Raw genomic sequence first — 22,487 nt, 5'->3', positions numbered from 1 at the left:
TTTTGTGTCCCAATCTAAGAAATTTTGCCCATTCCAAGGTTGCAATGATTAAGTTTTCTTCTAGAAGTTTTATAGGTTTCATTTTAAAAAACAATTTTAAGTGTAAGATCCGTTTTGTAATTATTTTTGTACATGGTATGAAGTAAGGGTCATGGTTTTCAATACTGATATTTACCTGTCCAGGTACCATTTATCGAAGACTACTGTTTCCTCATTAAATGGCCTTGAAACTGTGCCAAATTCATTTGGCTGTATATGTATGGGTCTGTTTCTGGACTTACTTTTCTTTGACATTGATCTGTGTGTCCGCAATTGATCTATGTGTCCACCTATTACTTTGTTTTGAATAATAAAAGCTTCATAGTAAGCCTGAAATCAGACAATACGGTCCATCAACTTTTATCTTTTTAAACTCATTTTGACAATTCTAAATCTTTTTTATATTCAAAAAATATTACAATCAGCTTGTTTATTTCCAAAACCCAGAAGCCTGCTGAGATTTTTACCCAATCAGTAGATTGAGCTGAATCTACAGATCAAGTTAGGGAGAACTGAGCAGTTAGCAAACATAATATATCTTCATTTATTTAGGTCTTCTTTAATTTTTTCAGTAATGTTGTTTGGTTTTTCAGTGAAGAGATTCTACATATATTTTGTTATATTTGATCCTAAATATTTTAAGGTTTTGGTACTACTGTAATTAACATTTTTAAAAATTCATTTTAAATTTTATGCTGCAATTATGAAAACATACAATTTGTTTTTGTATATTAATCCTGTATCCCATAACCTCATTCTTACTCACTTACTACTTCTAGCAGCTGTTTTGTAAATTCCTTAGAATTGTCTACATTGACAACCATGTCATCTGCAAAAATGGACAATTTTACTTCTTTGTCTCCAATCTTCACTCCTTTTATTTCTTTTTTGTGTGTTTATTACACTATGGAGGACCTTCATAACAATGGTAAACGGGAATGTCAATCCAAGAATCCTTATATTGTTTCTACCTTAGTGTGAAAGCATTCAATATTTACCATCAGTTGTGATGTTAACTGTAGGACTGTAGTCTTTTATCAAATTGATGAAGCTTTCTACTCCTGGTTGCTGAAAGTTTTTTATTATGAATAATATTAAGTCTTTTTGGATGCTTTTTCTGCATCTATTAAAATGGTCACGTAGTTTTTCTCTTTTATCCTGCTAATAGGGTGAATTAGATAGATTTTTTTATACCCATCTTGTATTCCTGGTATAAACCTACAATGATCATAATCTATTAACCTTTCTACATGTTGTTGGATTTGATTTGCTAATCTTCTGGAAAGTATTTTAGTTTCTGCTTATGAGGCATGTTATTCTATAATTTTTTTGGTAATATATTTTTGTTTGTTTTGGTATTAATGTCATGCTGGCCATAAAATGGGTTGGGAAGCATTTCCTCTTCAAATTTCAGAAAGATTTTCTGTAAGATTTCATTACTTCTTCTTTGAATGTTTAAATGTTGATATATATGGTGGGCAGTAGCTCGGATCTCAGTTCAGACACTTTCAATCTGCCCCTACGTGCATGGCTCAGGGGCCAGAGACTTTGTAGAATTTACACAAAGAATTTGGTGTTTCTCTTATTTGTCTCTATCTTTTTTCCCCTAGGATTCTCCCTCACTCTCTGGTGGCTCTGGTTACTCTGAGCTTTTTCAAATGGTTTCTCCTGCCAAAAAGAGTATGTGCTGTCTGTCAGAATTTTAGCCATGTCATGACACCGTTATACTCAACTGTGGCTACCCTCCAGGTAAACCCACAGAAATGAAAAACTTTATTGAAGCTGCTTCCTCTAAGTTTCAACTCCCCTCCAAAAGCCTACTTGCTTCTGTGCACTCTCCAAAGCCCTTGGGTAGTTATTCTATTTGTTATGTATAGTTATTTGCGGGAGGCTTAGTCTGTTAGGAGCTTATTCCTCCATAACTAAAGTAGAAACCCACAGTATCTTTTGTATAAAGGTCAAAATCAATAACTATATATTGTTTAGACATGTGTATTATAAGAAGCATCTAAATAAGCAAAGGAATGAAGAAAACAAAATTCAGATTAATCTATACTTGGAGAAAGAAGGCAAGAGATAAGAGACGGGAAAGCACATAGATAAACACAAATTATTGTCAATGTTCTAGTTCTCAGCCTCTCTGTGGGTTAATGGATGTTCACTACATTACTCATAAATGGAAAAAAAAATGATGATAATAAAGGCTAGGCATAGACCAATGATGGCAATGCATCATAAACAAAGGGTTTTGATTAATTTACTTCTATCCATCTAAAAACAAATGCTGTCAGAATCCCCATCTTGTTCCTGGACTCCTGAAAAGGCTCTAAACCAACAAGATTCCAAGACGCTGTAGTCACAGGGTCTATGAAATGGCTAAGGATTTATGAGATTCATTTATAGGTAAAATTTATGGACCATTCAAATTTAGGCATGTCTTAAAACACGTGGTTAATAACAACAAAATACCTTAAATAACGTTGTCGTTTTGAACGGAAGAAGGAGGAAACCCATGCCTGTGTGTAGTGTTGTGGGGTTTTTATTGTTGTTCACAGTATGAGCAGGCTGTTTGACAGAGAAAAAAGTTCTTGATGCTTTAGATGAAAGGAACAATAAGACAAGAGATTGAACTCAAGAATATTGAAGCAGTCTCAAAGCAGGAGAAAACTTCAGCTTGCATGCCGAAAAGCTTATCCACATGTCAAGGGCCGTGGGACATTTTCCCAGAGGGCCTGGACAAGAAGCCTCCCTGGTCTTATTATCCTAAACTAGGCTGAATGGAACACCAGGGAATATGCCCGAGGGAGGGAGATCACACTGGCCAAAAGGGTGGAAAAAGTGATGCAATCAGAGAGCTCTTTCCCATCTCTAATTTTATGACTCTAAAAAGGAAAGAGAATTCAAACCACTTCAAAATAAGATCACTGGAGAACTGACATAGATGACTGGATCTGTTGAAAAATAAGTTTATAAAGATGCATTTTTCTGGTTGATAATTACATATAACGCCAAAAGATATCTCCACTTAGCTACTGCTTCATATCAAATATAGAGTAAAATTTTAAACTAAAGCAGAATAATTTCTCTGGCAATTGAGAAGAGTAGGGGGAGAATCTACAAACAATAACGCTGAAAAGTAAGGCTTCCCTCCCCAACAACTGAAAGCTTGACAAATCATGCCTGTTGTTTCATTGCTCAGGACATTTAAAATAGTGTAAGCAGAAAAGTCTCTTCCACCTGCTTGCTACGAGGTTTGATTCTGAGGATCGTGTACTCCGAAAGACATACTTCTAAAGAAAAAAAATACCATTTGATTTTCTTTCTATTTTAAAATCTGATATCATTAATAATAAATTTTATGTATTTTCCCAAGTCAAAGAGAGAAATATCTTATTAGTGGCTGTCTGTTACTTACACTGAAACAGCCATAAAAACATATTTTAAAAGCTATGCTTTCTAAAAGTGCCTTTTTTAGAAAAAAAAGAGACTGAGAAATTTGCTAATTGCTCTCAAATTCAAATCTCCAATCAGCTGAACACAATTGTAAGTAAATAGGGCTTCTTTGGGGGAAGGTAATCCTAATTATGTGGCAAGCTACAAGGACACCCAAGTTTATGTCAGTAGCAGATTCTGATAAGATATGCACCAAAGGAATCATGTCTGGACTGTTTCAACTGGGAGGGTGTTGGTGTAATGTTGGTATTTAGCTGTGATCTAGAGATCAGCAAAGGTCAGGCTGGACAAAACAGCGCCTAATGAAGCTTCTAGTGTTTGGGGTGAAAGAGCCACAAAGCCTTTCAAATTAGCAGCTGAATCCTGACACTCATTAGTGATTATATATGCAAGGGCTGCATCTTCAGCCCCAACCAGTAAAACAGCCTAGACGCTCTGCATACACACAAAAGAAATAAAGTACGTACAAACATAAAGAACTAAAACCTTTTAAATGCCTTTCCCTTCACATTCTGACATTTTCTTTTCTTTCTTGCTTTCTTGTCTTTTTTTTTTTTTAAATATTAATGACAGGACTGCAGTGTGCTTACCTTCCAATTTCATGTTAAAATAATTACCATCGCCGTGACTAAAATGAGACTTTCAGTTTTTTATTTTAATCAAGGAAGGTCTAGTCAAAAAATTGCTCTGCTAAGTTCTGTACAAGACATAATACACTCTTGTTAACTAACAAAGCCAATAAATCAAGCTGAAGCACTTATTAAACTATCTCACAGGACTAAATTTATCACTGATGACAAATTTAATTTGGAGTTCTGAAAGTTTGCTCCTTGCATATACTTCAACAGATTTTTTGGAGGGGGCAGCTATTTCACAAGTAATGAATGCTAAATTTACTTGAAATTTTTAGAGATGTAAAAGACAATTTCCAATAAAAAACTGTGTTCTTCCTAGAGTGTCGCTATCACTAGAAAAAAGTTATGCATTAAAATTCTTTTCCAGTGAGGCTATCCTTTGTACATTAGAGTTAGAAGAATTTTTTAAATGGTGATAATGAGCATTTTACAAAGCAATTTATAACCATCACTCAGTTAGCCCACACTCTATCTCCACAGGTAGGTCAGTTTTTGTCCCTTGTTAATGAAGATAAGAAAATTGAGATACAGAGTTTTCCCTACATAACAGGTAGAGTAATTTTAATCTGCGGCAAGGTCGTTTGGCATAAGGGAGGGTGGAAAGAAAAAAGTAAGGAAATGCACAAAATTGTATTGGATCTTCTTACAGTAGCTAATACTGGAGCTAAAAGGATGATATTCCCACTTTAAGAATCAAAAGAATTACAATTCAAATCCACATAACATTTTATTAATAGGCGACCCTTCCTTGACACCATGCTTCTAGACTATAATATAAATAATGCCTTATTTTCTGTTCCAGTCAACTGCACTGTGCAGTTTATTATACACCACAGCCAGGTTACACAAGTTATGCTTATATTTTCTATAAACTTTTCCTCCTCCTAAAACATCGCTCTACGTACGACTCCACATTAGCATTTTCCTATTGTCTTTTCAAACAGTATTTTCTTTCTTGACAGTGCAATCAGCGTATAAAAACCAATATCACCACCTGGTCCCGTTTAAAGCAAACCGAGCAGCCTGAACCACAGCCTGACAAGGAGAACGCATTAAGCTCTTGAACAAAAGCATCCAAGTCGACCTGTTTTGCAGACTGATTAATAGAAACAAGCTCCAAGGACTAATCACAAGTCGAGCCCTGTTTCGCAGATTAATAGAACAAAGACACACGAGAGGAGGGGAGCTTACAGCACCAGAATACAAATAAGCAAAGGTAGGCACCAGGCTTTCCTTGACTGAAGTCACGTCCTGTAAAGCCAGACCCAGGAACCCAAGTACTAGGGTGTCACATTCAGGGATGGATCAAAACACAGCAACAAAAAGGTCTGGGTTTCATCATTCAGCCCAGCACTGGAGAGCCATCTAGGTTCTACTATCTTAGGAGACTCTGATTTAAAAAAGAAAACACATTTTTTCAGCTGAATAAATGCATGGTTCTGGTGCTTTGGGGGTTTCCTTGCATGTCAGCCAGGCAAACCACAGTACTTATTGAGGACAGACCCTTCCACCTTCCCATCTTTGAATGGGGTAATCTGTGAAATATGTACATATGTGCCAACCCACACACACATGGATCATATACGTGATGACAGCATCAAGTTTGAAGGACAGGGTTAATTTCCAATTACTCACAGACATACGTTTTACGGCTACAGAATGTGGCCTTTCTTCCTGACTGTAAAAATAAAACTTACCCACTGTAAGAATGTACTAAATCCCAGGAAAAGTAGAATGAGAGAAAGAAAAAAAGAACATTCGTAAGAGAAAATCACTGTTATACTTGTGGTGTATTATCTCTATTTTGTTTTCTAACTATATTTGTATGTTTTATAATGCAATGGTCCATCTGTACATTGTTGGTGAGGATACGGCTTCTAAAATGCTTCCTGCTAAATAAAAGAAGAAAAACATACCATTGCTTTCTGATGACGGATGCTAATTCTTCAAGGGACAAAACCATTCAAGGTGAATGTAAGAATGCTTTTACTGGAATTGTGAAATCTTCATCCATGTGAGTATGTGGTTAACTGAGGAAAGTTTGCACAGCTTGAGAAACATAATTTTTAAGAATCGAGACGTCTACTTTTGCACGATTTCTATTTTGATGATTTTCTACATTTAACTATTTCCCTTCAATTGTTTTTTCTACTCTTACTTATAGAAACTCAGATAAAAAGCTTTTTTGGTCTCGTTCAGATTATTTGATGCAATATTTTCAGAGTGAGACAAAGAGAATGGATTTTCTCTGGCATATTTGTATTCTACTTAACCAATAATCCACTGATTCTGTTTATTCCAACAATCAACAAAGCAAAAATGCATTCATAATTATACATCAAGAGTTACAAAGTCTCAGAAAAAGTCTCAGAACTGACTTTAGAGCACTGTTAAGCCTGTGGTTTACAGGCTAGCCAAACTTCAAAATTTCCTATGAACTGTTTCTACTTCTCTCAGACTTTTCAGAGCAGAGTTCAAACTCTACAGAAGGTAATTCCTACAGCAAATAACCTTAAATACCAATACCCTCCTTAAAAACCAACATCTTCTGATTTTCCCTTCAATAGTAATACTGAAAGGCACATACAGTGTGAGTGTAGCAAGGCACTCAATACCCTGAAAATTCGCTCGTCTTTCATGGACCTGCCTCTGAAGCTGCTATGCAAGCCGGCAACCACACGGAATTCGCCTCCGGTAAGAATTATTTAAAAGCAGAAAGGTCAGACCCAGCATCGCAGACACACATTTGGGTTTTCCATTTTTCTACTTATTCTACTGCCCAACAGGTAAGTACTTCTTTCAGAACTTATCTTTCTGAGGGAAAGGGCTGAATGTGGATAAGAAAAGGAACTAGTCTTGGCTATATCTTCTGAAAAACAGGAAGCATTAAGTAATGTTTAGTAACAGAAGCAGTAGCATCAGCATAGCCTAAAATCCTCATTCTCAAGTGCTTCTTAATATTATTTAAAATATATATATAAATGCAAAACCCACAAGTGAACCCTATGAATTTTAAAACAAACCTGTCTTCCATAATTTTCCCTTAAATCATAACACCAAAGGAAAAGAAGAAAAGTGGGAGGGAGAGACTTCTGCCAACAGCCTATAACAACTAGTTAGTTTTGCCATTAGTAATTTCTGATTAGGTTTTAGTCTAGCATCTTTTATTTTGTTCTTCAAAGATCAAAGCAAGAAAGGTTTTTCTATTGATGACTGACTCAAAATAATAAGAGGCCTCAATTATGGGTAGTGATTTAAGAGTTGGACTTTTAAATCATTAAGACAATAAAACATTTTTTTTCCCCTGAGTGTCTGTCTTTGACGATCCTCTTTCTAGAACCGTGGTACTCCAAAGCTACTTCCCATGGCTCATGAAGCCTTGTGTGGCGTGGAAAGGCAGTATATCCTATTAGGTTTAGCTTTGAGACTGATATATCCCAAAAATTCAGTACATATGGTAGCTTGAAATGTAGAGAGAAAAACAATAATCACAGTTTATTAAACCAGGCAGCCATCAGCGGCACGTAGTTCTATATGCAATCATTTTGTACATAATGTATAAAAGAAGTGCATAACCAAGTTTAGGAAATAATGAAAAATCAGTATGTTGACTCTGCTCTTCTTTTTCTTCCCTTTACAAATATAGCACTGGTTTTACTTAGTCTTCAATGTTGACTTACTGTTGATTCATAGGAAATTTTAGCACCATTTTTTATTTAATGTGATCCATCCTGTAAACCCACCACGCCAAGACATTGGGCCTGAAAATATCTAAATTAATCATTAAGTATCACTGGCACCTTCAGATGCTGTCTTGGGAAATTTTATCCTAGGAAGACTATTATTTAAGCTAGGTCTTAACCACTTCCTCTAGTATGCCCTTCTATACCAGGTACTTCTCATTGCCTTTTTATTTATTTTCTTGCTACAAATTTTATACTTAGACATTATTAGTGATAGTAACTCTATTTACACTTTAACCAAGCTGATCTTTTATATTTGAGCAAAACAGTCTTCCCATATCCTCTCCTGAATTAATGCAGATTTGTAGCTCACCTTTGTAGCTCTTTGCAGAATGCATATACATGTTGCTAACCCAGAGACTTCAAAGTTTGACACTCACTTGGTATTGGAGCAGCCCTCACGGAACAGTCCACATTTAATTTATAGTCACCATCCAAGATTACCTTTATTCTTCCTGGGTGGAAGCACACTGCCAACATTACTCATACACTGAAAATGATCCTCCATGTAAGTGACCTTCAAAATGCCCATATGTCTTCATTTAACAGACATCTATCCACTCTTCCATACCTTTTGAACAAATGCAGTTGAATATGGGGTTCCTTTCCTAAGTGGTTTCTACTTATCCAGATCATAAGCAACCTGCCATGCAAAGAAACTATGCAATATCCACTTTAAAACATTTTCTCTCTTCCTTTATCCCCCTGCCCCCACCAACACACAAACCGGGGTAAGCATTTTCCTAGACTAAGTTTACTATTTATCTCATTTCTACTCTTTTTGCTTCTTCTCTTCTACCATGGTAATACCACCATAGAAACAAAACCAACAAAACAAAACCAAAAAATAACAGCCATTACAAAACTAACAAGTGTTACCTTTCGGGGAAAAAAAAATATTAATTGAGCATTTACTGAGTGCCACAGAACTTAAAAATACATGATCGATCTTATTTTAATCCCATGAAAATATACAGAAGTAGTGAGGAATATAAAGGTTTTGGAGCCAAACAGATTTGGGACTGATTTACAGTTCATTGCAAAATAAGTGTCCTTGGGTCAATTATTTAATTTCTCTAACCTTTAATTTTCTCATCTCCCAAATGAGGGTAATATTATCTCCTTTACAGGGTTGCTTTGAGGCTTAAAAACAATTTTACATCTGGAACCTGTATGTGAATGATGCTCAATAAATAGTAGTTATTATTATTACTTATATACGCATTTGACAGATGAAATTGTGGTTCAGAGAGATTGCATAACATGTGTAACCAGGTCAATAACAAGTGTAAATGTTACACATGTAACACATAACATGTGTAACAAGGTAAATAAGTTCTAAATGATCGAAGTGAGACCCAAGCTTGTTGGGAACAGCGTTTCTAAGGCCAAAGCCTGCGGAGCTCTATACCACTGCCCCCCTCCTTCTGTGAGAAGAACAGAGTCGTAGATGTTTGAGCTATGCCCGATGTGGGGAGCGCATGCCTTCCTGCTGGGGAAGCCCTGCCAGAAGTTTTGTAGCCTAAGGAACTGCTTGTTTAAGGGAAGAGAGAATTAGCAATAATTTTTTTGGAGAACAGTTTCAACAAAGCCTTCGCCATCAGAGGGGATGTCCCTAGGCCCATGGTGGGTCTACAAGCCCGACCAAGTCTCCCATGGGCTTATAGATGAACCCTTGAGAGGGTGGGTGACATCATGCCTTGACGTTGCTCTCACAAAGCAGCCTAGAAGGCAGGGGGCTTCTCCTGTATGAAGCACAGAACACAACGTGGCTTTGATTATTAAGGCTGTATTGTGAAACAACTTTGGCAGCGAGCGTGCAGGCTCATCAGAAGGGGCGGAAGGATGTCCTGTGGCTCTGCAGATGTGGTGCTGGCAGAAGAGGAGCACCCGATGGAAGAAGCAACCTCATCTGTCCAAAGATATGTGTGCTCCAAAACCCCTCTCACCTTCATCAGAGATTAGGGGAAAGATGAAAGGATCCACTGTGGTTACCGAGACTAACCTGTGAATACATCTGAGCCACAGAGGAGAAATGCATCACAGGAAGACAGAAGCAGCTAAGGCTGGAAACAAATAAATACAGATCAAGACTGTCAGTGGGACCCTAGTGGGCTCACTGTCTGGCAAGACCTGGAGAAGTTCACCCTACCCTTACAGTTCAGAGGACAAAATAAGTAATCCATGTTTGTCGAGTAGCCTGAAAGTAAATGGTACAGAATCTACATGACGCTAAGAACCCAATCACTGAGAATTCAGCCACTAAGGAAAGGGAATACTGTATATTTGACAATTGGTTTTAATGTCCATAGGATGTTCTGAGGGTCCACCTGGTCTAGCTTCCGACCAATCTCAAACTTGACGCCAATTACTTTGACTGCAGCCTTGAAGTGACAGTCTCTATAACTAAGAGTAACTTCTAGAGCTGCTCACAGTATGGGAATAAGGTATCTGAGCTGAAGAAATGATACCAAAGAGCCTAAAATTACTGATGGAGGCTTTCTTTGAAAACTCTCACCGCCTTACTATGAGGTTTAACGTGAGGTTTATCCTACTCCTATTTCTCACTTTTATTAAACCATGCTCACCTGGAGAGATGCTAGATTTCTGAGTGTTCAGGAAAAATCTAGGTATATGTACCTTGTTACACATGTTATTAAAGCCCATGGACATCATTTAGGGCTTTGCTTGGTTCCATTTTGCTCTGTCATCTCTAGTCTTCCATTTTGTATGACTGTGCCTGACTTTGTATTGGAAATACTTTCTTTCCTTTTGTCACTGGGTGTCTAATCTGTGTAAATCCTCAGTTCACCAGTCAGAGACCTATCTCTACCACCACCACCCCGATTCATTCATTCATTCATTCATTCAGAAGACAGGGACCGAGCATATACTATGTGCCAGACACTGAGCTTGCCTAAGGTATGCATACAGGACAAAGTACAGGTCCCTGCTCTGATGGAGCTTGTAATCACTTGATACTCTCTTTCTATCCACCAGCAGCAACTCTGGATTAAAAGGAGCCTATTAGTGTAACAGGAGAAAATGAAAGAACACCCAGCAGCCAGTCAGCCATATACCAAAGTGGAGGTCCAGGCCTTCTGTGGAGCACAGTGTGGGCCCATGGCAGGTCTGACTGCAGCCGAAGTACGTTGCCAGCACTTCCCTCTTGGTGCATATGCCCAGGGCTGCTCTCTCTCCATTGCATGGTTCTTCAGAGGGAAAAAGTCACATGCAACCTATACTTGCCTCCTGATATGTGTTGTGGAGGAAGTTGTCTCTGTGGTGCAGGAACAGCAGGAGCTGACTCATGCCTTATAACACATTAAGACACAAATTTATGTGTGTGAGAGACAGGGTGTCACTCTGTCACCCAGGCTGAGTGCAGGAGTGTGCTCACGGCTTATTGCAACATCGACCTCCCAGACTCAGCAATCCTCCTGCCTCAGCCTCCCAAGTAGCTGGGAATACAAGCACACACCACCACACCTGGCTAGTTTTTTAATTTTGTAGAGATGGGGCCTCACTATGTTGCCCAGTCTGGTCTCAAACTCCTAAGCTCAAGTGATCCTCCCACCTCAACCTCCCAAAGTGTTGGGATTACAGGCACAAGCCACTGCACCTGGCCAATATGTTTTTTTAAAATCCTAGTCTCGGGGTCACTTGTTTTTGGTCTTCCCTCAGTGATCCTATTTTCCCCTAGAAGCACACCTCACCACTTAATCCTGAGAGCCTCTGAAGGGTGCTGGCCTGGATTTCTGTACACCCTTTTTGCAACTAGATGAAAACGGCCAGGTCTTCTAAGATGAAAAGCAGCTACTTCCTGAGTTGCTCAGGCCAAGGAGTAGACAGACATCTAGGATATCCTGGTTTAGTCTAGCAAACTCCACAAAGGAAGCCTGGATTCTAGTCCTATTTTGTCCTCAAATTAAGTCTGTAGCTTTGGGCAAGTCACTTTCTCTATCAAAAACTCTCTTTGTTGGTCTCTGTCAAAAGGAGGCAATAATGAACAGCAGCTGACACATAAACACTTGTAAATGCTGGCTATTATTAATTATTATTAGTAATACATGCCCTGGTTAAAGAATTGTTGTCAGCCTCAAATGAGATAATACATATGAAAGTTCTCTGAGTGAAATACACCATCCAAATGTAAATTTATTATTGTTGTTTGCCGAGTTGCTCTCTCAGAATGTGCAGGCAAAAATATAAATTATGCCAACGGTTGCTATGAAGCATAATTGAATGCAGACAAATACTTCTTTAGCACCTCCACATTCTTCCATACAACCACCACCAACACATCAGGCAGGCTTTGAAGGCTGAGTTGGACAGAGCTGGCAGAAAGGGGCGAGTGAGATCCCACATGACCAGCTCTGCATAAACTGGCTTTGGAAATGGTATTTACTGATTTGGTCATCAATGGGGAGGTAGGAAGCAAAGTGATCGGTTTTGCTTTCTCCTAAACAGGGCAGTTGTTAACCCAGAAGTGAATCTGATCCCAGCTTTAAGAGCAGTCAGCTGCATTCTGAAACAGGCAAAAATGTAAACAGAGCCCTGTAACTCTAGACTAGGGCAGAACAGCCATAGGTTTCATAATGGGAGAGTCTATGGGCCCTGTGCCAAGAAAAATGAAATGTTACCCTGGGCCTTTAAACAGAATCATGTAAGAGCAGAGTGCATATTTGTTTAACACACACACACACAAGACCTTTTTCTCTGCCAATACCTTTCTGAACCCTCCTGAATAAAAGCTGAAATCCCTGAAAACATGGTACAGAACCAATATTGTTTGCATAGTCTCATTCTTTAGTGCCAAAGGATTTTTCTCCTGAACAGGGAGCTGTTTCTTTCTTTTCTTTTTTCTTGTTCTTCTACTTTTTTTTTTTTTTTGCCCGAGTTAATTACAAAGTATGACTGAGAAAATAAAATAAATGAGCCCATTCCACCCATCCCTGTATCTGAATTCTATCATGTGAATTGCCAATTGGTTTTCTAATCCTCTCATTCAATATCTGCTGTTAATTTGTTTGCTATTTCAAGAACTTGAAGACTGTCAGCAAAATACATGATGCATTACAAAACTTATAATTGGAAATAAAAACATCTGACACTTTTCTGACAGAGTAAACATAAAGTACTACTATTGCACTGATCAGAACAAGGGAAATGTGAGCAACCTTGTAGCTATTTGTGTGCAAACACAATTAGAAATGCTGCAGAGAGTGAAATCAACACTCAACTCCCACTTTGAAAAATGCTGAGAAAATTACATCTAAATGAATGAATGAATTCAACATGGTTATGAAAGGAAATGAAGGGAAGAGAGGAAGGGAAAACAAATCCTGCTCACACTTCCTCTGAAAATGCGACTCAACGGACTTTCTCTTCCTATTTCAGCCATTTTAGAATTGCACTGCCTAGGCCTGATCTAATTTTCCTGCTGGAGAAGTTAAGGCACTTCCTCCACAGTTACTAAATCTGACAAATTACACCTGGGTCCACTCTAACGTGAAAAAATGTGCTCTTTGTTGCTGACCCCTTGGTCAGCCTAGAGATCAAATTCCTGGACATCGGAAAGCCCCACTCATATTCATTAAAAGCCACGGGAGACCAGCTCTGTATTTCTGTTCAAGGGAAGAACAAGGTGCGGGCTTTCGCTGAACAATACAACTGCTCTGCTTCAGTCGGCACAATATACACCTTTCACTTTCTGCAGCTTGGCTGCTAATCAATTAGTATGTGGATTTTTTTTTTTTTTTCTGCACAGCATCTTAGTACCAAAACTAAGTCCCATGAGCGAGTTTACCCCAAACTGCTTGTGTTAAAAAGCTGGCTACAGATTCAGTAATCAAAAATACAAAAATGATTTCAAAATTCTACCTTCCCTCTACTCTGGCCAGACATGCCATTAATTACCACAGTGGCTAATATTTGACAGATTAGAATTTTGTCCCCTTTCTAACCACACTCAGCCTTTGGGAAAGATGTTACAGTGCTGAGAGTGAGTCACAAAGACAAAATTGGGCACCACTGGTGGCAGAGAATCAATTTTAGGTATGCAAGCAATCCACAAGCTCTCCCATGGTACGAAGTAAGAATGAGGCTGACCCACCTGCCTGACAACACAAAACCTTCTTCTCCTGCACTCCCAAAAAGAATGAGAAAATAACGACAATAGCAGAAGTGAAGCAAATCTGTGGCTGAACTATTAAAAAGATGCCTGATGCCTTTATTCCAGATTCTTGGAAGAATGAGATGATGAAGGAATATACACAGATGCCATAAAACCTACCTTAAGGCCTCTTGAGGTAAGGGTGACCCCAGAGAATTCATCAACTCTTGCCCTCCCATCTGAGGGAGCCCCTTTCCTTTCAGATCTGGCATCCCACTTACAGCATCTTCAGTTTAGGCCACTGGATTTTCCCAGACCCATCAAACCATATTCAAAGCCTCTTCCTTGGGGATGTACTAAGCACTACAGAACATTACGGTTGCAGACATATATGAATGCTCTGGTGTGTTGTAAGTTATTTTCTACATACCAGTTCCTGTTCAACTGTAAATTAGAAAACACTACTTTAATTCTCCGTAGTCTTGAGGTAGCTTTCAGCTGTGTTGCAAGTTATGAACGTGTAACGAATACAGACTAATATTCTTTTTCTGTAGCTAGACCAGGTCACAATCCGTATTTTCTAAATACACGAATTATAGCTATTTTCCTAGTCTGATGGCAATTACTTTAGAGAAACCTGTGAATCCTTAATATCAGAGTTCTTATTTTGATTTCTATTTTTGAAACCACTAGTGCTATCAGCAATGCAGAACTTAATACTTCCTCCAAAAAAGTCACTGTAAAAACAGGGAAATCAGACCATCAATTTACATTATTTTTGATCGAAATATCTGCTGGGTTACTAAGCAGGAACTCACCTATGTGTAAATCTCAGAGATGGAAAAAATCTAATTTCTGAAGGGAGAAAAGTGGGTAAGTACCTATGGAATAAGTTCTCCCAAACATTGCTTTGAGGCAAAATCTTTTTTTTTTTTTTTTTTTTGTTGAGACGGAGTCTCACTTTGTCCCTCATGCTGGAGTGCAGTGGCCCGATCTCGGCTCACTGCAAGCTCCACCTCCCGGGTTCACGTCATTCTCCTGCCTCAGCCTCCCAAGTAGCTGGGACTACAGGCGCCGGCTACCACGCCCGGCTAATTTTTTGTATTTTTAGCAAAGACGGAGTTACACCGTGTTAGCCAGGATAGTCTCGATCTCCTGACCTCCTGATCTGCCCGCCTCAGCCTCCCAAAGTGCTGGGATTACAGGTGTGAACTCCCAGGCTGGAGTGCAGTGGTGCGATCTCGGCTCACTGCAAGCTCTGCCTCCTGGGTTCACGCCATTCTCCTGCCTCAGCCTCCCGAGTAGGTGGGACTACAGGTGCACGCCACCATGTCCAACTAATTNTCCCGGGTTCATGTCATTCTCCTGCCTCAGCCTCCCAAGTAGCTGGGACTACAGGCGCCGGCTACCACGCCCGGCTAATTTTTTGTATTTTAGCAAAGACGGAGTTACACCGTGTTAGCCAGGATAGTCTCGATCTCCTGACCTCCTGATCTGCCCGCCTCAGCCTCCCAAAGTGCTGGGATTACAGGTGTGAACTCCCAGGCTGGAGTGCAGTGGTGCGATCTCGGCTCACTGCAAGCTCTGCCTCCTGGGTTCACGCCATTCTCCTGCCTCAGCCTCCCGAGTAGGTGGGACTACAGGTGCACGCCACCATGTCCAACTAATTTTTTCTATTTTTTTCAGTAGAGACGGGGTTTCGCCGTGTTAGCCAGGATGGTCTAGATCTCCTGACCTCGTGATCCGCCCATCTTGGCCTCCCAAAGTGCCTGGGATTACAGGCGTGAGCCACCGGGCAAATTCTTAATAGTAAAAGATGTTAAAAATTGTACAAGACATTGAAGTAATTCAAGCATGCTCGCAAATATGTATATTTTTGAAAATTCTAACTTTGATGACCATTTAAGTGCGTGGCATATGAGAGAAACTAGAGAAGACTTCATTCCTCATGTTTTACAACTAAATGAAAAAGTTAAGTGACTTGCCTAGTGTCACCCAATGAGCAGAAGGTGAACTAGGGCTAAAACTTATCCAATCTCGCTCCTTATGAAGGCTGACAGAGGTATAGTTTGGAAACACTAACACACCACTATTAATAGTAATAGCTAACGCTTATCAACTGCTTACTCCATGCTAAAAAGTCTTCTGTGTGCTGTGGATGCATTAATTCTATCTTCATAACAACCATGAAACCATAATGCTTTATCCCATTTTAAAGAAGAAACAGAGGCAGGCAGATGTTAAGAAACTCACCCAAGGTCCCACTGAATAAGTGATAGAGATGGCAAATACTCTCCTCCCTAGCACAGAAATGCTAATGCAGACATTTCTAAATCAATGTTCAGATTATCAGTAGTTCTGGGAATGTTAATTTTGACGAAATATCTTCACAGTGAGATCCAAACTACTGAGGCCTCCCAAAAACAGATGATGAAACTGAAATATCCTTTTCGTCAACCTCTGTATTCTTGGTCAAAATACAAAGTATCAACAATTCCAATGGATGGGGCAAAAACCACTTAAAGATCTCCCTTATTGTAAAGAGATGCTCAATAGGAAATGGTTGAAGCTTTGTGGAAATCTCAACAGACATTAAGTCTAATGACAACTTTAGGAGAACATTTCAGAAGACTGATTAGTGCTTATTTTCTTGACTTTTCTACCCTTGCCAGTATTAAAATTAAAACATTTTAAATGACATCAATCCAGTTCAGATATAAACTTTGTCTGCAGTTTGCACCACCACCAAAAATAGACCATGTCCTGTCACATCACATATCTGAATTAGTCTGTTTGTTCAATTTCTTGAGATGCTGCAAGATCTGCCTGAGGACCAAAATCATTCCCCCATTCATCACAGCTATAATCTGGTTTAGCTGAACCCTGTCCTAAACAGATTTGAATCAGCTCAGATAATGGAGGAAGTTTGTTGCTGTCATCATTTCAGCAACTATCAATCCAGGGACCTCTGAACATCCTGCTTGCTCAGGAATAGCCTTAAATGTCCTGTACCTTTTAAGGATTTTTCAAAAGTAATCTTAAATTATTTTTAAACAATGATCTTAACTTGCATGTAGAGCATCTCTGCTAAGCAGAGGTCATTCCTCAACTACTTCACTGACATTAAGAACTGGGCTGTGAAGCTGGAAATGCTCTCTCTCCTGCCCTTTACCCAAAAATGCTAATATCAATATCCTACACGACCCCAGATTACAGTTTGACAGCACTGATTTCTGCTGTTTATTCTCTTGCCCTTTACCACGTTCTCACACATTAAAAAAATAAATTGACGTACTTTACTAAAGCTAGGTATAAACTGGATCTGCAGATTATAACCACCAATTACCACATCCCCACCCCCACCATCCCTCAGTCACGCTGTATACCCTGGAATCAGACTCGCCAGGTTCAAATCACACCTCTTATTATCTGTGGCGATTCTTGAGCAATTACTTAACTTTTCTGCATTTGGGTTTTCTTATCTGCCAAATGAGAATCAGAATAGTGCCCATCTCCCAAAGGTATTCTGAGGATTAAATGAGACAATACATATACAAAAAACATAGGACAATGCCTGGCATATAGGAAGTACTTAATTAAGAGTTCAAAATCATTGTTGGGGTTGATTTTAAATAGAGATGTACTTCCTGTACCCATTCATCAGTCCTTCTGGATACCAACTCGTATAGCTAGAAAAAAAATTATAGAAAATATCTCAACCTTTTAACTTACAGAGGACAAGAGGACTTTACTTGACAAACTGTCAAGTAAAGTGGCCAATCTGAATTCAGTCTGCTTGTCTGTTTCCAGTCCTATCCACAACTCCTAGTGAAGGACTGGGGTACTTTCTGTATTGAGTGAGTAAAGGTAAGTTCTTCTGCTCTATATACACACACACAGGTTAGTTTTGCTCTACATACACCCTCAAAAAAAAAAAGTCCTAGAACCTAAATGATTGACAATCATTTAGTCTAACATTCTCACTTTAAAGATTTAAAAAAAAAAAAAAACTTGCTCTAGGGCCTAAATGACTTGCCTAAGTTGACATAAATACTTAGTGGGAGAGCCCAAGGCCAGAAAAATTATAATTGATACCCTAAGCAAACTATCCAATATTCTCTAAAGTCCACTGCAAACTTTACCTATTTTATCCTCATCACAACCCTCTAAAATAGATATCATCTTCACCATCTTAAAGATATGAAAACTGAGGCTCAGACACTGTGAAGTAATTCCTTTAAAACCTGACAACTGTCAACTGATAGAATCAAGATTGACATGCTTCTTGTCTGGCTTCCAAGGATATGCACCTGTTTCAAGTTTTCCAGAGCTTAGTTCCGAGAATTCTAGCGCCATTTCTCAACCAGTAACTTTCAAACCACCTGTACATCAGTCTTGCCCAGGGAACTTTAAAAAATAGTAACTGCTGAGCTTCATCTCAGAAAGGGCAATCAGAGTCTCTGTAGGTAGGGCTTCAAAATCTTTATTTCTACAGAGACGGTAATTCTGATGTGTAGAGAGATTTGAGAAACCCTAATCTGAGCAAGATATTTTATGACCTCTTCCAGTACAAAATGAGAGGGAAATGAGTTACCTAAGGCTGATGGAATGTTCAGAGTAGCTGAGTCTATGTGAAGGGTAGCATGGCGACCTCCTCTCAAATCCTTTTGTGTCACACAGACATACACCCAGCCCCAGTAGCATAAACATATACAGCCAGCCCTCCATAATCACGGGTTCCACATCCAAGGATTTAACCAACCAAGGATAGAAAATATTAGAAAAAGGGCCGGGAGCGGTGGCTTATGCCTATAATCCCAGCACTTTGGGAGGCCGAGGCGAGCCAATCACCCGAGGTCAGGAGTTCAAGACCAGGCTGGCCAACATGGTGAAACCCTGTCTCTACTAAAAATATTAAAATTAGCCGGGTGCAGTGGCGTGTGCCTGTAATCCCAGCTACTTCGGAGGCTGAGGCAGGAGAATCACTTGAACCCGGGAGGCAGAGGTTGCCGTGAGCTGAAATCACACCACTGCATTCCAGCCTCAGCGACAGAGAGATACTCCATCTTGAAGAAAAAAAAAAGAAAGAAAATATTGGAAAAAGGATCGCATCTATGCTAGATATTTTTGCTGTCATTGTTCCTTAAACCATGAAGTATTAACAATGTTTTATAATCTAGAGATGATTTAAACTATACACGAGGATGTGCATAGGTTACATGCAAATACTACACCATTTTATATAAAAGACTTGAGCATGCTGGAATTTTGTTATCAGCAGGAGATCCTGGACCAATTCCCATTGGATACTGAGGGAGGGATGACTGTATATATCTAGGAAAGCCTTAACTCCCATTGATCTTACCTAAAGGGATCTCTATCACAATGAAAACAAGTGTTGCATTTTGCAGTAGTACAGTATGCATTTTGTTGGAAATACAGCAATAAGGTTTCCTTCCATCCGAATCATTTTCATTTAAAGCATCTAAGTCTGAGCCATATATTCTTGGTACTGAGCTAAAAAGCAATGTGGAAAACTGTTTGAATCATCACTTACCAAGGTGCACCGTATATCCTGAATCCCTTCACTGTTACCTCCGAATCTTGTAAGTAAATACTGTTTGTCAGGAGGGACTGAACATTGTCAAAGTCCTCTGGTTTCAATTTGGACACAGAGGGGAAACGGTAGTAGTCCTGTTTAACAAGGTCTGCCATGAATTCCTTATCAAATGTCAGTTCATGATTCCCAGCAATCACTATTTTATATTCATATGGCAGGTTTCCTGAAATAAGAAAAAAGAGCACCAATTAGCACGTTCATTTCCCATCACAAAGTACAACAGCCGAGACTATGTGATTAGCAGACAGCTCACTCAAATGAAATAGCTCACACATTCCTTTACATTTCCATGTGAACTGGAATTTATGATTAGTCCTTTATGCCAACAAAAATGACAATAACAGGAGATAGGAAGCTGCTAAGTAGCTAAAACATTGTTAAAAAGACATTAAGTTTTCTAGTTCCATTTCCCTCTTCTGTATGCTACGTATTCATTGTGATGAATCCACAGGGTAATGAATCCACACTTTATATTTATCCAGTAAAAAAGCACATTAATCACGATCCTTAAGAGAAGGTCTGGACCTAGTTTGGTTCTCAAAACATAATCTAACCAACTATTCTTAACAAGTCAAATAACTACTAGATTTTTAGTATATCCTTCAGACAAAAGACATGGCATAGTCAAACATTCCAAAATTGACATACAAGAAAGGAACCAGATAGTAAAATTTCATATTTCAACTCTAATTTTAAGTTTACCTTTTGGGTTGTGAATAAAAGAACATTAGGAAGGGCCCCTGATTAGAAGCTAACTTTCCTCCCATTGGGAAGGGAGAAGAAACTGTAAAGCTTAACCCACTTTTAATATTTATGGTATGGAAATGTGAGTTCTCGGTGTGTGCTTTTTATGCAAAAGTTTCCCGATCAAAATGAGATAATTCTGGGAAGAAGAATGAAAGCTATAAAGGAAAACCCAAACACCAGACTTCTGCATAGATTTATAATGTTTAAATAAAGTACGGGTCATACATATTAATAACTCACCGTGATGCTATAAGAACCAAAATCCAAAGGGAGAGAGTGCCGGGCAGCTGTCCCCACCTGAAATTAATGTTCTTTTCTTTACGCTGTCACTACCCATCCCTCAAGCCTCACTGTTCATCTGCTGCTTATTTTATTTTGGAGGAAAAAAAGAGTGGGACAATGGCACCTATAATTCCAGCTTTCTGAGACCTATGGATCTGATGCAAAATTAATGTTTCCTGCTATTCCAGGAAGAATTAAAGTTACCACTAGCAGGAAATTGGATACACTTGTTGTAAGAACTGGTCCTTACCAGCAAGCTAGAGTCTCAATGATTTCATTAAGGAAGCTTAGTGGGGAAGAGAATTTTGTGGGGGAGGTGATGGGAGCAAGTTCTGTCGTCAGTCCACTTGGATTTCAGCAATTCAAACTGTAAAGATTACATTGTGAAGTCCACACAGTCTCAGCAGCACATCACAAACGTATTTGCTAATATTGAAGCAGTTTTCAAGACTGTCAGATCATGTTTTGCAAAATTACTGCCTTTTCTTTAGCTATTAATTGTTAGATTTCTGACAATAATAAAATTGCTTATATAGCTCGGGCAATAATGGGGAGGCTTAAGAGAGAGATGAAAGCAGTCTGATAGAAAATAACACTGCAGAGAGAAGAAACCAGAAACGCTGAGGCCAAGCAGCAATGGTTATCTTTGACTACTAGCCCACAGTGCTGTATGTCATGTCTTTGGCCTCAGTTATTTGCAAGGTTATGATGAAGAGTTCAGAAAAGAATAGGAAGCCTCCCTCAAATGCACATTTATGTGAATTTGGTAATTAAGAGTATGATGTACATAGTATGTTGCTTGGATAGAATGGTGGTATTTTGCACAATTCCTGAACTTCAAGTGAAGATGAAAGATGTGTTAATAGGGCCACAAATTCCCAGTACTGCACATGCTGGACATTTGTGAGAGGCCCTACAACTCTAATATCATGGCTCTGTGACCCTATGAGCCTAATACTGCTCCCCGCCCCAATTCACCTGTGCTCCCAAAGCTGGAACAGGCTAAAATGTTTTCCCAGACAGCGATCTCTTCCAAGGCAGGTCCTTACTGTGTGATTCTTGGAGCAAAAGATTTTACCTGTACAAATCACATTGTAGTTGCCCAGTTCTCCTTTAATCATTCACAATGATGGACTCACTGTAAACCCTTTAATTATGTGCCGCCGCTCTTGCAGGAAGCCTGGGTTTCTCAATTTATCCTTGTTTTAGGGCTTGGGTTCAGGGACAGCATGGGTGAGACTAGCCACTATGGCAAAGGAAGTATATTTTCCCCCTTCAGATTGGATTTTTTTCTTTCTTTCTTTCTTTTTAAGTAAAGCTGCTGCAAAGCAAATCTTTCTCAGGAAGACAAGCATCTTTGGTGTCTTTTAAATCAAATTTTGGAGACTCAGGATAAAAAGGTAGCCACCAAAATGAAGAGCCACAGAAAAGGTGATGATATTTACACATCATCAACAAACTCATCTCTTTCTGAGAATCCAATAGTAGCTTCCAACTTCCATCCTCTGTTACTGATGTTATGAGATTGTCTGACATATTTTCTTTTTTGCTGAACTGACCTTTCATCTATAATCTGCTAACCTTTATGTTTTATATGAAAAGTGTAAACAGGGCAGCTGACAAATCTCCTGTTACTTGATGGCATTTTCGTGGGTTTTCTTTTTTTTTTTTTTCCAGACTAGATTAATTTGGAAGGCTCTGCAGTCCAGCTTCAAACTTCTTGGTATTCAAATAGCAACACTTTAAAATTGTCGGGCAAAGAGGTGCCTGCCTTTTTCCATTTTATTCAGATCATGCCAGCTAAGCTGACCTGCTTGTACAAAAAAAAAAAAAAAAAAAAAAAAAAAAAAAAA

General features: G+C 39.0%; 1 protein-coding gene across 3 annotated transcripts in view; it reads right to left on the bottom strand.

Annotated features, from left to right (window-relative positions):
• Positions 1–22,487, bottom strand: part of MPPED2 (metallophosphoesterase domain containing 2) — a 185,445-nt gene that overhangs the window by 65,724 nt on the left and 97,234 nt on the right. For all 3 annotated transcript variants that reach the window (XM_017852786.1, XM_017852796.1, XM_017852789.1), the window contains exon 4: positions 19,543–19,768. In XM_017852786.1, the coding sequence (XP_017708275.1) occupies positions 19,543–19,768 (226 nt within the window). The remainder of the gene's footprint in view (positions 1–19,542; positions 19,769–22,487) is intronic.

Source organism: Rhinopithecus bieti, unplaced genomic scaffold (assembly GCF_001698545.2).
Source record: "Rhinopithecus bieti isolate Rb0 unplaced genomic scaffold, ASM169854v2 scaffold_1624, whole genome shotgun sequence".
Classification (NCBI taxonomy): Eukaryota; Metazoa; Chordata; class Mammalia; order Primates; family Cercopithecidae; genus Rhinopithecus; species Rhinopithecus bieti.
Note: the sequence above shows the minus strand (reverse complement) of the source record. Positions and strands in the feature narration are given on the sequence as shown.